This window comes from Carassius gibelio, chromosome B16, assembly GCF_023724105.1.
Source record: "Carassius gibelio isolate Cgi1373 ecotype wild population from Czech Republic chromosome B16, carGib1.2-hapl.c, whole genome shotgun sequence".
Classification (NCBI taxonomy): Eukaryota; Metazoa; Chordata; class Actinopteri; order Cypriniformes; family Cyprinidae; genus Carassius; species Carassius gibelio.
Genome location: NC_068411.1, coordinates 13,451,841 through 13,468,155, shown reverse-complemented (window position 1 = coordinate 13,468,155; position 16,315 = coordinate 13,451,841). Strand labels below are relative to the sequence as shown.

Here is a 16,315-nt window from a genome sequence, read left to right as displayed (position 1 = left end):
CTAGCCTGAGAATAGAGCAAATGTTGTATAATTGTAAAGGAGAGAAGAACAAGGAAGTGTGTGTCTTTTAACCGATGACAGACGCTAGAGGTTCACCATCATTTGTACCTGTATTGTTTTGCAAATTGCTTCTTTCATCAGCTCTAATTGCAGTGATCACTTATAAAGCGTTGTAAGGTGTCACGCACAACGCGTGTAATTACATTTAGCATGACGCTTCATTTGCCGCCTAATGAATCCTCAGTGTACGCACATACAGGTTACTGTTTGGTTAACATAATGAAGGACATTCATTTTTTGAGGGGAGGGGTGAAATCTAGAGCCGCCATAATTGCTTGTGAGTGATGTTGCGAGAGGAAAACAAGATTTTTTTTGGACACCTTGAGATTGTGACTGTTCGCTTTGTGTGATTAAATTATACAGCACTGTGGGAAAAGTAATACAAATTATTTATTTAGTTCATAAGCAGCTGCGAGCATGTAAAACTAGTAGAAGTTTGATTTTTTTTTTTTAAAGTGTACATCTGAATGCGAAAGCGCTTTTGTTGTCTAAAATTCTCCTTTTAGTGGAGACTGTTTAAAGTATCTACAACTTACAATAGGAAGCACTGAGGGGATGGGGGGGGTTCACGAATGGACATTGAGTTGAGACAACTGAGGCATTCATATTAAAACACTACCATTCAAACATTTTGTAACAAAGTCTTGTAAAAAAAAAAAACAACAACTGTAAAATTAGTAATATTGTCAAGTATTATTCTAATTTAAAACAACCGTTTTCATTTTCAATCTATTTTAAAATATTATTTATTCCTATGGTGATGAAGCTTAATTTTCAGCAGCCATTACTCCTGTGTTTAGTGATACATGATCCTTCAGAAATCATTCTAATATGCTGATTTGGTGTGTGAGAAAACATTTATTATTACCAATGTTGAAACCTGTTTTTTATAATATAAAAATTTGTGCTGTCAAATGATTAGTCTAGAAGATTAATCGCATCCAAAATAAAGTTTTTTGTTTACATTATATATGTATGTGTACTGTGTATATTTATTATGTACATATAAATACACAAACATACAGTATATATTTTGAAAATATTCACATAGTATATACATTTATATATTCTTATGCTCATATTTTATATTATATATAAATATATTTAATATATAAACAATATTTTTTCTTAAATATTTGCTGGGTTTCCATAAAAACCTGCAAATTTAACTGGAAGGCTCATAAATATTTTGACGACAGTGTTTTCACAGGCAGAATGACCATAACAACATTTCAGATGATGTACAACAAGATCAGCCCACTGGTTAGACAGGTTATGCATTCCTATTGCACGCTGTCACATGACTTTTTTGATGCGCATCGAGGAATTTACTCGGCAAATGCGTTTCCATCTCTCATTATTTCGACTGAACCTTTTTCGCACAAATCAAAAACTGGGATGTGATACTTCAAAATGTGAATAAAACAAGGTGATTGAAACATGGCTACTGTCATTTTTGATCCATTTGATGCATAAATGTAACTTTTCAAAAGATATAATTCACTGATGGAATCATTATATTTTTCAGGTTTATGAATGCTGGTCTCTTACTTTAGTACTGGCCTCCAGGTAGTTGTACAGAACACTGGCAGAGATGGTCAGATCTCCAGTGTTAAAAGGGTATCTGTGGTTCCAACCCTGAGGCCCAAACTTCCTCCTCTCAGTAACACAGGCGTGGAAGTAACACAGTGAGAACACAAGTCCTTTAAACTCCTGCTCATGAGAACACATTTCCAGAGTGTCCTGCAGAACGAAAATTAAAAGTGAGAAGTGTGGACACCTCATTCTTTTGTGACTTCAGTCTACTCATTCTATATGATCACTAGTTTCCACTTTTTCTATTAATAGTAAGCAGAATAGAATGTCTGACTTGTCCACATCTGAATTGACTGATTTTGTCTGTGTCAAGTGTGTGGAGACCTGAGTGAAGTTGTCCAGAGCTGCATGTAGGCTGGAGTTCATGCCGGTGGGTGGTTCAGTAGTGAGTTTGAGGGCGTTCTCCAGGATGGTGCGAGGGATGAGGTGCTCATGGGAGCTGGAGGACGGTTCTCCACTCATAAACACTCTGTAGTTTGAGTGAGCATCGCTGCCTGTGTTCTCCAACAGCTCCTCCAGACGACCCAACCACCGCTCCAGCAGGTGAACATTCTAAACCGGAACGGAATTTAGAAGAACACACATATGTGAGCTTAATTATATGTGAATAATTAAGCTTTCCATTGATCTAAGGTTTGTTAGGATCCGACAATATTTGGTCAAGATACAACTATCTGAAAAAATCTGGAATCTGAGGATGCAGAAAAATCGAAATATTGAGAAAGCCACCTTTGAAGTTCTTAGCAATGCATATTACTAATCAAAAATGAAGCTTTTATATATTTATGGTAGGAGATGTACAATATATATTCATGGAAGATGATCTTTACTTAACATCCTAATGATTTTCGGCATAAAGAAAAAAATTATCATTTTGACCCATTCAATTGTTGAATTAAGTGGTCAAGTATTTCTAAATAATGATTGCTCTGCAGGGTAACACATGACCTTTATTCCGTTTGTAGTTTTCTAATGGTGTCCATGTTTAGGACACTTTATTGTAGGTTGGTTTGGTAAGAAATGAACCAAAAATCTTCTACCTGCAGTATGACCCAATGTCCTTTTTTGGCTGCGGTCTCCAACGCTCTCTCAGCCACGATCTCTTGTCCTTGACCCAAGGATACATTATGGAGGTTCCCCTGGTCCGGGGTAAATCCAAGCTTCAGCCCTAGTTAGCAGATATAAGTTCAATACTCTGATTATGTTACAAGTTAGCCTAAGTGTAAAGAGAATCTGTGTTTACCAAGTGTTTCTACATCCTTGACAGGGTTGACTCCAGGGGAAAGGATGAAGAACACCGGTGTGGAGGGATTGCACTCCTCAAAACACTTTTCAAACTCCATTCGACTGTCATCTACATACTTGGAGTCCAGACTGTCCTCAATGAAATTTCTATATAAAAAGACAATGTTTAAGGACCAAAACAATTGGCGTTTCAAACCTAGCCACCTCCAGCTGAATTTAAAGTAACATTTTCAACAGATATCGGTCGTTCTCTGAGGGTTCTCTGAAGAATGCTCATTACCGGAGAGCGTAGGTCATCCTGTCAGGCCGAAAGGCTCGAAGAATGATGAGTCTCTGGAGAGGACTCTTATTCTTCCAGTCCTGAGGGAGGCGTTCTCTTTCTGGACACTCTGACTCCACCAGCTTCCTCCAGCGTTTTGGAGAACCTTCCACATCCCTGTCCAGACCCCTGAATGCATCCAACATGGACAAGCTCTGCAATGAAATAAGGTTTTAGGTTTGGTACTTAGGGGGAATTTAATTAGAATAATAATTATATTAATAGCATATAATAATAATGGATTTGATTTATCATTCGCTTTTCTTAACCCAAAGTGCTACAACAACAAGCATAATAGTACTGTATTTAACAATAAGCAACATAAAAAAGAAACAATATAAAACATGCTCAATTACAGTAAGCAGTTTTAAAAGATGAAAAATCCTCTTAAATTGTTATATCCTCCATATATTTCCTATGAATATTCACATTATAAATTATTTACTTCTCCATTTCCAAACTCATATGCTATTATTAGATTTAAAAAAAAAGTAGATCTAGATTTTAAACCTAGTTTCCAGAGACACCAATAGAATTGCAAGGCCAAAAAAAAACAATTGTTTTTAGGCATGTAAAGTTAATCTGTTAAAATTATTATAATCAAATTCAAAATCAATTTAAAATGTGCATTTTCATACATATTATATAATTAAAAAAAAGATCAATAATCAATATGTTATTAAGATGATATAAATAATGTAAATGAATAAATTATAAAAATAATTTTATTGCATTCACAGAACTTTAATTTACAACAAAGTGTTACGGTATCAATCTGCTTTTTCAATCTGCAATTTATATATATTATATTATATTTATACTAGTCCTGGGCAATGATTAATCGTGATTAATATCATGATTATATCATATTTATGTTTAATTTTATATTATTACATACGATACAACTAATAGTGGTTAAAAAGTCAATATATTCTGTATTCTCCAGATAATATTTTAATAATCTACAGCAATGACCAAATAAAAGTCATTTAAATTTAGGACCAAACACATTGTCTTCATAGTATCAGAGTATAAATGTAGCCACCTTTATATTTTAGGAAAGGGGTAACATATTTGGGGGTCCTTCCATTTCAAACACCACTGGGATAGATGGGTTGACTAATTTAAAGGTTGAAAAGGTGCTTCCGACTAATCATTTTCTAAATGGCAATGTTAAATGACATCTGAACACATGAAAGAGAGGGATTTCCAGCCACAGGCAGCTCTTACCCTAATGGCACCCCAGGCCTGTGCAGACAGGAAGCAGACGGGACTGCTCTGACAAACCTCCACAGGAAATCGCAGCAGAAGTTCCAGATCCTGAGCCTCAATGAAGCCCCTCGCCAGAAGAATCTGAATAAAACACCAGAGGCGCAATGTAATGAGGACATTAGGCCTCAGGTCGGTTGAATACAGATGTCTCCATCCATCAGAGAAGGACAAGCGGATCTCAGAACAGCTTTACTCTGTTTGATGTGGACGTGTGAAGGACAGGCAGTGGAGACAGACAGCAGCAGGGAAAACAGGTGCTGTCCTGACAGGTATTTGCATTCTGCCACTGCGGCCCACCCTCCTGTCAGAGCTGACCAGTTGAGGGAGAGGGGTGCCCGGGCTGTGAGAGGTAATCAATAGGAACGCACCCGACTCCACTGACAAGGCCTAATGGAACTTAATGTAAGGGCAGAAAAGTGGAGTGATTGATGTGAATGACAAAGTGCAGGAGGAGGAAGGGAGGAGGTGGTGGTGGGTGGATGGGAGGTGTTTCTATTCTGCCAGTGTCCCGTCCCACTCACCTGGAGGGCGGTGTGGGTGAGGAAGGTGAGTCGGTCTCTCTGGAAAAGCCCCTGGCATGTGTACTGAAGGGCCGAGTGGGTGATGGCCTCAGTGAGAGATAAAACACGCACTGATACGTCTTCATCACCAGGAGCTCTCGCAAGGGCTTTGAGGAACACTTTGTTGAAGGCCTTAAATGTAAAATAAGGTTCAGTTGAGTTGAAAAATAGATAAGCATGTTGCTTAGAATAGAATAGAATGGAATAGTGGAACATATGCTGTGTGTTTTGTATGTTATGGATTTATCTATGAACAGCCAACTGTTTTTCTCTGTCTGTAATATATTGAGGTAACACCTAACAATGCTTAGCATTGAGATGATTGGGAATACAAATTGATTGTGCCCAATAGTATACTGGAATTCCTTTCAGGGGTGATACGATATTATATTTCTATTACTGTGATTATGATGTTGCGGGGGGTATTTTTAAGAGTACTTGTACATGTACAATCATAATTTTATGGTATTTTAACATGTTTAATTTAGGCCGAAATATAGCTTAATATGACTGAATCAACATATATTGTTATAGCAAAAATGTTTTTGTTAAATAAACAAGTCAAAAGTTCAAAAGTTTGAGGTCAGTCATTTTTATTTTCAACAAGGATGCATTAATTGATCAAAAGTGACAGTAAAGACTATGAAATGGTTACAAACCAACATATATTTAAAATAAATGCTGTTCTTTTGAACTTTTTTATGCATCAAACTTCTTGGAAATCACATTGATAAAGAGAATAAACATTTCCTGATGTTCCTCCAGAACGATTTCTGAAGAATCATGTGATACTTAAGACTACCGTAATGGTTGAAATAAATGGCATTTTAAAATGTATTTAGAAAACAGTATTTTACATAGTAATAATGTTTCACAATATTACTGTTTTTCTGTGTTTTTGATCAATTAAATGCAGCTATGGTAAGTATGAGATACTCAAAACAATAAAAATATTAAAACAATCTTACCAACGCCAAACTTTTGAATGGCAATGTAGATACTGTGTAGTAATTACTAAGGACAACCACTACACAAATTCACTTTTCTAGTATAGTGCGTTACCTTGAGAGAGTACTGGTACATGGGGTTTATGTTGTGGAGCTCTTTAATGATGAAGTAGAGTAGGGCGGCTCTTTCAGCCGCTGGCCTGTAAAGATCTCGCGCATCATTGGTCTTTATCTCGTTCTCTCGAGCTGCAACAGCCTGTGTAAACATCACAATTGTTGAGATATAAAATCAGATACTAATTCTTAGGAGAATGTACAGGTACATAATGATGATGCACTTTACTATGGCATGCTATTAGAATAAATGCTGTTTTCTTTTCTTATTGCAGTGTTGTAATTACATTTTTCAGTTTATTATTATTATTTTTTTAACAAACACACATTGGTTGTGAGCCCATCTTGCACGAACAATACAAAAAAATGAGATCTGAGCAAGCAACAACAAGATGAGGTAAATTGACAGTTTGGACCATACCTTGTTATGGATGTGTCTGGCTGTATTCTTCGTATATTCCAGCTGTTCCACTAAGGCTGTATCTCGCAGGAAGTTTCCCTCCGCTGCGGACAGTTTGCTCAGCAGCTCATCCTCCAGTCTCTTCAGCTCAATCTGACACAAGTTCTGCTGGGTGCTTAATTCCAACTGAAGCAATCAGAAATAGACGATGTAAGGACAGACAGTTGTCTTATTAAATAACATTTTTGAGATTTAATTTAGTATTAAATAGGACATAAACAGTGCAATAATATGAATAAAAAACGGGGGACATTCACAAATATTCCATTGCATGCTTTTATTTATGCATTTTATTACATTTTTATTTTCTCAGACATTTTTTTAATAAAAAGTTAAGATTCAAGTTAGAAAATCTCTCATTTATGAAAACATAATTTTCTTTCTGGTCTTTGCTTCCTTGGAAAAAACGTTCACACTATCCTGCCTTGTAAATGATTTTATTGCCTTGGGGAAATGCTAATCTAATTTATTTAGCTTTTTATATAATGTGAGATCATTATGAGCAACGTCTGTAACTGACCTTCATGGTCTCCAGCTCGGGCCTTTCGTGCGTGACCACTTGCCCCAGTAGCTGCTCCTCCAGGCCAGCGCGGGTCACTGTGAAGTTTAGAAGTGTGGTCTGGGCCTGCAGCTCCGGGGGGAAGTGAGGGTTGGCTTGCTTCGTGTGTAGAAGGAGACGGAAACTGCTGTTATACTCACACTCCTTATCACCCAGTCTGATGAACCTGTAGAAACACCACACTGTGTTATGAATTCAGAATGTGACTGCATTAAATGACACTAAACAGCGCTCTTTGAAAAAAGCTTGCTATCTACTCAATGAGCCGGAAAGAGCATTTCCACCCGTACTAGACACCAGTTTCCCCAACATGTCTAATTGAAGCAAACAGAAAAGCATGACAAATGCTCCCAACAGCCACCACAGGCGAAGGCGTTAAATAAAACTGGAAGATGATATTCCCAGCAGCCAATATTTATCCCAATCTGCATTCTAATTAAATCAGGGCTGGCTGGCCAAAGTGGCTGGTTTTAATTTTTCCCTAATTACCCCGTGCCTGTCAGCCAGCGGCAACAACTCTCATGCCAAAGGTCCCGCCAAGGCCCGGGTCCGCTCCGGCTCTATTTCTTCAAAAGATGGAATTAATGTACTATTGATAGAACCATTACTTCACCAAATTAAAGTCCCAGCTGATGGATTGGCTCATGCTCCTCCATCAGACATGAAAGGAATAATTAGTATTCATTACTTCACACTCTGCAACATTCCAATTATTAATGAACTTCAGCCGAGAAGCCGCACCAGATCCATCATGGCTGCCGTGGCCAGGCCGGATTAATCACAGGAATGGACCGGTGTGTGCATGGGTCAGGCGCTGGAATAAACTTGTAATCAAATGCAACATCGGGCCACAGTTATGGGTCAAAACAGGGGGACTGTGGGTGTCCCCGTGGTACAATGCTACAAGGACAAAATACTAGAAAGAGATGAATAAGAGCGGAGAAATTAATAACTCTGCACGCTAGAAAAACAAGAAAAACAGATGAGGTGTTACGTCTATTCACACATCCTAAATACCTACTGAACACTGATTATTTTAATTATTCTGTTGAAGAATATAAATGTGAAGTTAACAATAGCTTCTATTATTTTCTTTTTCATTATTTATTTGAGAAATTACTGATTTATAAATATTTTAGACTATGATCTCTCTAGTGACAAACTGGTTTAGCTCAACTTTGTTCAGATTCAGAGAAAACAGTGTGAATAACATTTCTAACCAATAAAAATGTAACCATTGAGTTCATAAAAAATAATAGGTTTTTGGCACAGGTTTTTTTTTTTTTTGTACCCCCCCCCCCCCCCCACACACACACTTTTGTAGCACAAAACCAAATAATTATAACTGATATAATTTAGTTTTCTTCGCACACTCAGATTCAGAAGAAACAAAACAAAAAAACAACAACAAAGATCCCATATAATTTAGATGTCTGCACTGTAAAAAAAAGAATAAGAAAAGAAAAACCGAAAAAATAATTGAACCGTTCAAAAATTATCATATAATTTAACATATTTCTGGGGAAAACAAACATGCATATATATATATATATATATCTGTGTGTGTGTCAGGGTTGAAACACAACATTGGTTGCCCAAAACTGATCCGTATTCAACACACATAAAGAAAAAGAGCAAACAAATGCACATTTATCAGCTTCTGTGAGTGCAGAATCAATACCACTGCCTTCACCTCTATTCAAATCACAAAAGCCTAATTCATCTTCCATTCTAGTTTTCATACTGCACAGAGCAAAACATGGGGCTCTTAAGAGCTCGGTAAAAGTTGCATGCTAAAATCTGCAGCAGTACAAGAAAGCATTTTTCTGAGCAATTTTTATGCAGTGCACCCAATGAGAGAACTCAGTGGTATTAAATAAGTAAAAATCACAGAGATGGTTAAACCTGCCTTCCTTTCTTTAAGGTTTGTCTTCCTAGCAGTGGCTCCAAAAGAGGGTCCACTCTCTCCTTCATGTTCTCAATCAGGACCACCTCACCAGCAGCCAAAGCCTGCTCAATAACATCCAGATACCTGTACGATAACATTAACAGTCCAGGACAAGACAAGTCAGCCTCTTTGCCTTCTTTATATTATTTCTATAAATACTCTTTGTCCAACTAAAATCACCCTTTCTGGCCATACTGCAGCACCCTCAGGTTGGGCCTGTACAGATTTCGGATCCACTTGCTGGCCTGCTGCTGAGGATCCACGATCAGAGGCCAGCGCTGGCTGGCCATCAGGATGGCTGCATTTTCAACGGACAGCCGATCAGCTGGCAGGCCCTGGTTCTGCCAGCCTGCCACGGTGGCCTGGTCAGTCAGCGTAAGTACAGGGTCCAGACCATCTGTCAGCGGGATAGGGGTCTGGATCGCGAAGTGTGAGGAGAGGAAGACAGACAGTGATGCTATTCAATTCAACGCTCCACTGGAGTGCAGACACAGTAGTACAGTAACAGGATTTTACAGCAGACAGCTCAGGAAGAAACACTGATCCAAAACACTCTTAACCTTGACGAGTGAAACACGAGCGTAACATCAAATTTAACATCAAATTATTATTAAATAAAACATTAATGCAGCTAAGAATTACATGATGCAAAACACTATAGAATTCTAATCATGGACAGGCCGAGCAGGAATCATACTTGAAGTTCTCGGAGGAAAGGAATGAGTTTGTCGTGAAGGAGCTGGTGGCGGTACGGCTGTGTGAAGTATCCAGCGTAAGAGACGAAAGCAGCAGCCACAAGCACATCACCACACACCGTCTTCAGCTGAGACTCCATCTCCAGCTGTCCCTCCGACCAACGCACGTTTTCTGCCTACAGAGAGAAAATGGCTGGGTGAACCGAATTTAAACTCGCACAGGTGACTAGGACTCCAAAAATGATCGCACACTTATGAATGCCGTTGATGTTTAGAAAAGCTTAAGCCATTCGTTTGCAGAAGTCACTTGGTTTGGTATTTTCTATCTAATGCAATGAAATTCAGTTGTTTTAAGTGTGGCTTTCGTGTACAAAAACCTTTTTATAACAATCATATATTTTACTTTATCAATTTTCATAACTCCTACGCAGTAATTTTTTTAAATATCAATTATTTATCATGTATTTTATATATTTATATTATATTTTGTATACATTTAATTTTATATTTATATTTTTGAAAATGCACATTAATTTTATTTCAATATAAAAGGCAGTTTGATAAATAAAATCAAGTATCAATACTTACCCTTTTTTTGCATAACCGTAATGAGAATATGAATTTTTGCTTTTCCATCATTACATTTTTACATTTAATCATGAAAATAACGTAATGTCACAGTGTAAAATATCACCACCAGAAAGTAAAATATTATTTTTTTATTAAAGAAATCGATACTTTTATTCTGCAAGACTGCATTAAATGCAGCGAAACTCATCGGATGCTCATTAATTAATGGCTGCTTGAAATTCAACTTTACTTGTCACAGGAATCAACTAGATTTTAAAAATCGAAAATGGTTATTTTAAACTGTAATAATATTTTACAATATTTGAGTTTTTTCTCTATGTGTGATCAAATAAATGCATGAGCATTAGAGGTTTCAAAAACATTACCATTTAAAACCTTGGGGTTGATGATTTTAAGTGTACATAATACAAAATTAATACGGAAGTAATATTCAGGCATAAAACACGAAGACAGAAACGGAAGAAACACTTAAAGTTATGCCTTCAGACCCAGATATAAACCTCACTCTTAACCCTTCCGCCGTCTCTCTCCTCTCTATTGATCATAAACACAGATAGAACATGAGCGATAATGTATACAGTCACAATTCACCTAAACTGCCTTTGAAAGTTTAGTTACATTTTCACTCAGCATCAATTTAGCACTCATTTAAGACTTCAATAATATCGCAGAGATGCTCCCGCAACGATAAATCTTGTCTGACACTGCCTTTGCAGGGGCCGAGCTTCCAGAACATGTCGCATAATAAATTCTCCGACAGTTAAAAATCACTATAATTTTAGCCTAATGCATTATGGATTGCTTGGAATATCACTCAGTCCTGGGTGAAGCGTTTTTAATTTCCAACAGCTGTTAAGGCTTTGAGGTAAGTTAATGATTACATATAGACGGCCTGATTTATTAGTCTAAACACTATTGCTTCCAGGTCAATGGCATAAAGACAAATCATTTGTCTTGATATTTTTAAAAGCCAAGCTGTCCCATTGTAGCCCCATTCATTTCTCTGAATAAGAAAGTCGAACGTTTCAAATAAAAGCGCTAAAAGAAACATTACGCTGTTATTATTTTTTGCATCAACGGCGGTAAAGATTTTAGATAATCTCACCGGGATATATATGACCAATGTCACGGGGAGTGAAAAAGGGGAAAACTATTTAAAGTTTCTTTTTTCCAAGTTGGGCATGTGCACAACAAATCCAGCTCATCCCTCATAACCGCCTCGTTCAGGAAAACAGATAGCAGATGAATATATGCCCTTCTTGTTTCGCTGTCCCGAACTGGCCAACAGCCATCTAGCCCCTTGCCCAGATCAATGGTGCATTTGCCGTGGTGCGCCCCTTCCTTCCGAGCACTCAATCCGAGCGTCTGGCCAAACATTTAAGCCATGGCCACCTCCCCTTCAAATCAAGCCAAACTCATGTTGAGATTAGGTCTGTTAGTGCGCTTCCCTAAACCCAGACCCTGTCCTCTCACAGCCGCCCAGTACCTGCAGGCCTCCCACCAGCCGATTGGCCAGCTCAATGGTCTGGCTGGTGCGTGTCACTTCCTCCTGGCAGCGCAGTTTCTCAGCCGCCGCCCTCTCAAACTGAGCTGTTAGGCTTTGCAGGTGCCTGTCCAGATCCTGTCAGTACAAAGCCACTATAAGTTGGTACTACTTTATATCTTAATATGGAATATTATTGAATGGTTATGGTGAACAGATTTTTTTATTTTTAATCGTGCTGTATAAAAAAAAAGTTTCACTTACTTCCAGTTTCTTTCTAACACTGAATAGTTTTGCAGTAGCAGTTTCCAGTTCAGTATTGGCTTGTGCCAGAGCCAGACGCTTTGGTGCAACCTCACAATAAACCTGAAAAACCCCACAGACATTCTCTTTCATATAAACAATAGGATGAATTCTTGAAATAAATCATTGGTTTGATTGTAGAGCTACAAACCTCTTTGACTTAAAGTTTCAACTTAATATTTTTACAAATATTTCAAATGCATTTTTTAAGTTAGATGTCATTTTTAGCTTTTTTTATTTATTAATGTTATTAAGGTTTACTTGATGTTACTAAAATAAATGTAAATAGAATATAAATTCATTTTAAATTCCATTCAAATTTCAAATGTTACAAAAATGTAAATAAATTCTTGAAATAAATGATTGTTTGTCGTTTTATAGCTGAAAACCACTTAAAGGAAGGTAGCGGTTAGTATTTTCAAAATATCTCTCAAAGATATATTTATTTTTTATTTTTATCATTCTTTATTAGAAAGTTAAGATTTTTCTTAAACATTTAATTTTAACCAATTTTAAAACATAACATTTATAGAATACATTATTAATTGAATTAATAATGAAATACCTCAAACTACATTATATACGCAAATATACATTATGCATTATATTATATTCTATTTATATTTCAAATACTTTCTTTTTTTTTTTTTTTTGTCTCATTGGTCACATTCACCTCATAGTAGCGCACTATGTTGATGGCCCACGCACAGAGGCCAGCAGCAGCGTAGGACTTGGTCCGGACGTGATCGGGATGGAACTCTGGGTTTCTCAGGTATTCCTGCTTCAGCACACTCAGACTGGACTCAGGGATGTGCTCTTTATCATAAGTAAGCAGGGCCTGCAGAAAGTCATCCACCTAAAGAACAACAGCGTTATTATATCATATGTACATAAGCCGATGATGTTTGACTTATTTAATTTAAATGTACAAAATATTGTAGAAACATTAAATACAATACCCTTCAAAAGTTTGGGGTTGGTAAGGTTTCTGTAATGGTTTTTAAACTAAATCTCTTATGCTCACCAAAGCATTTATTTGATCAAAATCACAGTAAATAATATTATATAACTATATATTGTGAAATATTATTAATATTAATATTATGAATATACTTAAAACCCCATTATATATATATATATATATATATATATATATATACACACACACATGTAAGCAGAATTTTGTATTCCTAAGTATTCTTTGATGAATATATAAAGTTTTAAAGAACAGGATTTATTGAACAATCTGTCAATTTTGATCTATTTAATGTGCCCTTGATGAATAAATATATTCATTAAAATATATATATATATATTTATATATATTTTATTAATATTTTTATTATTAAAATGTATTAATGAATTTATTAATATATATATATATATATATATATTATATACACAAACACACACACACACACACTTCCTGACCCCAGTATTTTGGACTATAAAGTTATATATTTCAGTGCATTTAGGAACATAAATTCAAAACTAGTTTAGAAAAAAAATATGTATTATATTATTAGAGGACATTAACAGTATTAGCTTATTATTAGACATTATTAGCTGTGATGCTTTAATATCTACACACAAAATGTTAAGTATACACTAAATTGGACACATTTTATTCACAGCAGCCTGAAGTACAGTAAATGTACAAATGCTGGACCTGGAACAACGCAGGTGAAATTTTGCACTCAAGGCCACTGAAGTGATAAAGCACAATTATGACCTTTTGCGTTCCGGGGTCATCCCTACTTTAGGACTCAACTTGCAGCCTCTGAATTTGCATCCCAATTCTTTATCCATCCGATATATCACACAACAAACTTTCAAAAGCCATCTCCTCCCCTTCATGCTGACCTCATAAATCAGCCTTTGCCTAATATTTCCATGTCTATCTCATGTGACATGTATTTAATATTCTCTTCCACACAAGTGCTTTCATAATGTAGTGTATTCATGACCCTTCAGCGGGTTAGTGGGGTCTGCGGGTCAAGGGCTGCTTGTGGATTGCACTGGAATGAGGTGTGTTGTTATCATAGCAATGCCTTCACCTTGCCCATGAAGACTCTGGCGGCCTTCCACCCGCGGTCTCGTGGAATTCGCCCACACGGCGCCAGCAGCACCATCACAGCCGCGGTGACGTTAATCACAGCCTCGGGGGGATTCGGGAACGTCTTTAACTCTGTCAGATTTACCTGCAGGAAACAAAGGAGAAGGAAACAAGATCTTTCACGGACTGCTAATTGGGTAAGTGTTACCCTTTCAACCATCAAGTTCAGGTGACACAAATATTTGAACAGGTCGGGCTGTGATTTACGGGGCACGGGACAAAATATGCCCTTACTTTTTAAAATAGCAACATTTCCACCTTGAAGCACAAATGTATTTTTCGTTTTATTCTTATTTTATTGAAAGTATAATATTACATATCTGCTATATTCTGCTTAAGATATCACTCACTACAGCTAAAATTGGCCTGTATCACAGACCTAGAGTCAGTTATTTCTATCTTTACATTTAATAATCCAGTGAGATTTCTGTTTGCGCAAGCTAAGAGTCTAACAACAGCCAGTGCTCCACACAGAGCGCCTCATGTATGAAACATTAAGTAGATTTCATCCTTTAACTTTGGACTGTTTGATCAAAGAGCACATCCTTGTGACTGTCATAACCGTCTATGTTCAAAAGCCATCAGACAAAGTCAAATTCACATCAGTAATCATCTATCGTGCAAAAATATTTTCTCAATTTCTTAAAAATCATTTTGTTTGCTTCGTTATTTTGCTCGCTCCAGTAAAAGAGTGCGTTATGCATGGTCTACAGTGTCCATACGGTGCACACATATTTACTATAAATGTGTAATAATATAAATATCTAGTTTCTTTTTTAATAAATCCCAATTTCTATGCCCATTTCATGTGTATGCAATGTTGATACACAGGGCCCCAGATCTCATCATCATCCAGACATCTGAGACTACATGAAGAAACAAAACAAACTGGATCAGACTAACTCCAGAAATATTGTGGCAACGTCTCCAAGATGCTTCATATATAAATAACGTTTTTAAACGTTTTTAAATCTATTTAATGCATCTTTGCTGAATAAAAGAAAAACTATTGAATGGTAATACAGTATGTTTATATTTAAACAAATACTTTTCTTCCTAACTAAAAGTGCTTCTTTAGTACATCTGACCTTGTTGAGAGTTTGCAGAGCAGCTGTAGCCGCCTCTAAAGCAGGTTCAGCTTTAGCCAGATCCCGTTCACATTCTCTCAGTCTTCGTGACACCTCTGCTTGCATGGCAGCCACCTGCAGGCGAATAAACACTCTCATACTTGATGGAATACGGTAAAGAGATATCTCAGATCTTCCAGCTGTAAGACGTTGGTTGCTCTACCTTTTGCTCCTCTAGGTCAGCATCCTGTCTCTTCTGGCTCAGTCGTTCTGTCTGCAGGCCGATCCTGGCCATGAGAGCCTCAGCGGCCTGGTTCTTCAGTGTCAGCTCCACTTCCTGTGAGTTCAGCTTGACTGTCAGATCCTCAACCTGATGTAAATGTATAAAGTTGACATTAAGTATATGATAACCTCTAATTAATTCATAAGTACCTTCAATAATTCATGATTAAAACTGGCAACAGTTTCTGTTTCTACTCAACTATACAACACCATTCTATTTGATTTATTTATTCTTCTTATTTTCTTTTTGGGGATGTTAACATTTGTATTATGCAAAGATGCATTCATTTGATTAAATGTGAATAGTAAATAGTTATAATGTTTCAAAAGATGCTGTTGAATTAATTCAAGTTTACAGAAAAAACATTTAATTATTAATAATAATAAGAATTAATTATTCTCAAGCTCCAAATCAGCATATCAGAATAATTTCTATCTGGAGATTGAAGTCTTTTCAATCACAGAAACAAATTACATTTTAAAATGTATTAAACAATATTAAATATATTTAGTTTTAAAATATAATGCCCTTAAATTAATGTAGCCTTGGTGAGCATAAGAAGCTTCTTTCAAAAAACATAATTGGGCCAAAAACAAAAGACTACTAATTCTACTAAAGACTACTAAAGTTATTGTTCTGTTTTAAAAAAAAAATCTAATTATATTATATTATTTATTTTTTTGGTTTAAAATGTATC

The 16,315-nt window shown here is 36.5% G+C and overlaps 1 protein-coding gene across 1 annotated transcript in view; it reads right to left on the bottom strand.

Annotated features, from left to right (window-relative positions):
• Positions 1 to 16,315, bottom strand: part of LOC127975461 (dynein axonemal heavy chain 11) — a 62,900-nt gene that overhangs the window by 5,536 nt on the left and 41,049 nt on the right. The window contains 19 exon segments of the mRNA XM_052579557.1: positions 1,612 to 1,803; positions 1,981 to 2,208; positions 2,697 to 2,824; positions 2,900 to 3,048; positions 3,182 to 3,375; positions 4,451 to 4,573; positions 5,014 to 5,184; positions 6,115 to 6,255; positions 6,535 to 6,699; positions 7,094 to 7,298; positions 9,042 to 9,164; positions 9,261 to 9,496; positions 9,778 to 9,951; positions 11,853 to 11,987; positions 12,114 to 12,215; positions 12,826 to 13,008; positions 14,210 to 14,353; positions 15,357 to 15,470; positions 15,559 to 15,705. Coding sequence (XP_052435517.1) covers positions 1,612 to 1,803; positions 1,981 to 2,208; positions 2,697 to 2,824; positions 2,900 to 3,048; positions 3,182 to 3,375; positions 4,451 to 4,573; positions 5,014 to 5,184; positions 6,115 to 6,255; positions 6,535 to 6,699; positions 7,094 to 7,298; positions 9,042 to 9,164; positions 9,261 to 9,496; positions 9,778 to 9,951; positions 11,853 to 11,987; positions 12,114 to 12,215; positions 12,826 to 13,008; positions 14,210 to 14,353; positions 15,357 to 15,470; positions 15,559 to 15,705 — 3,054 coding nt within the window.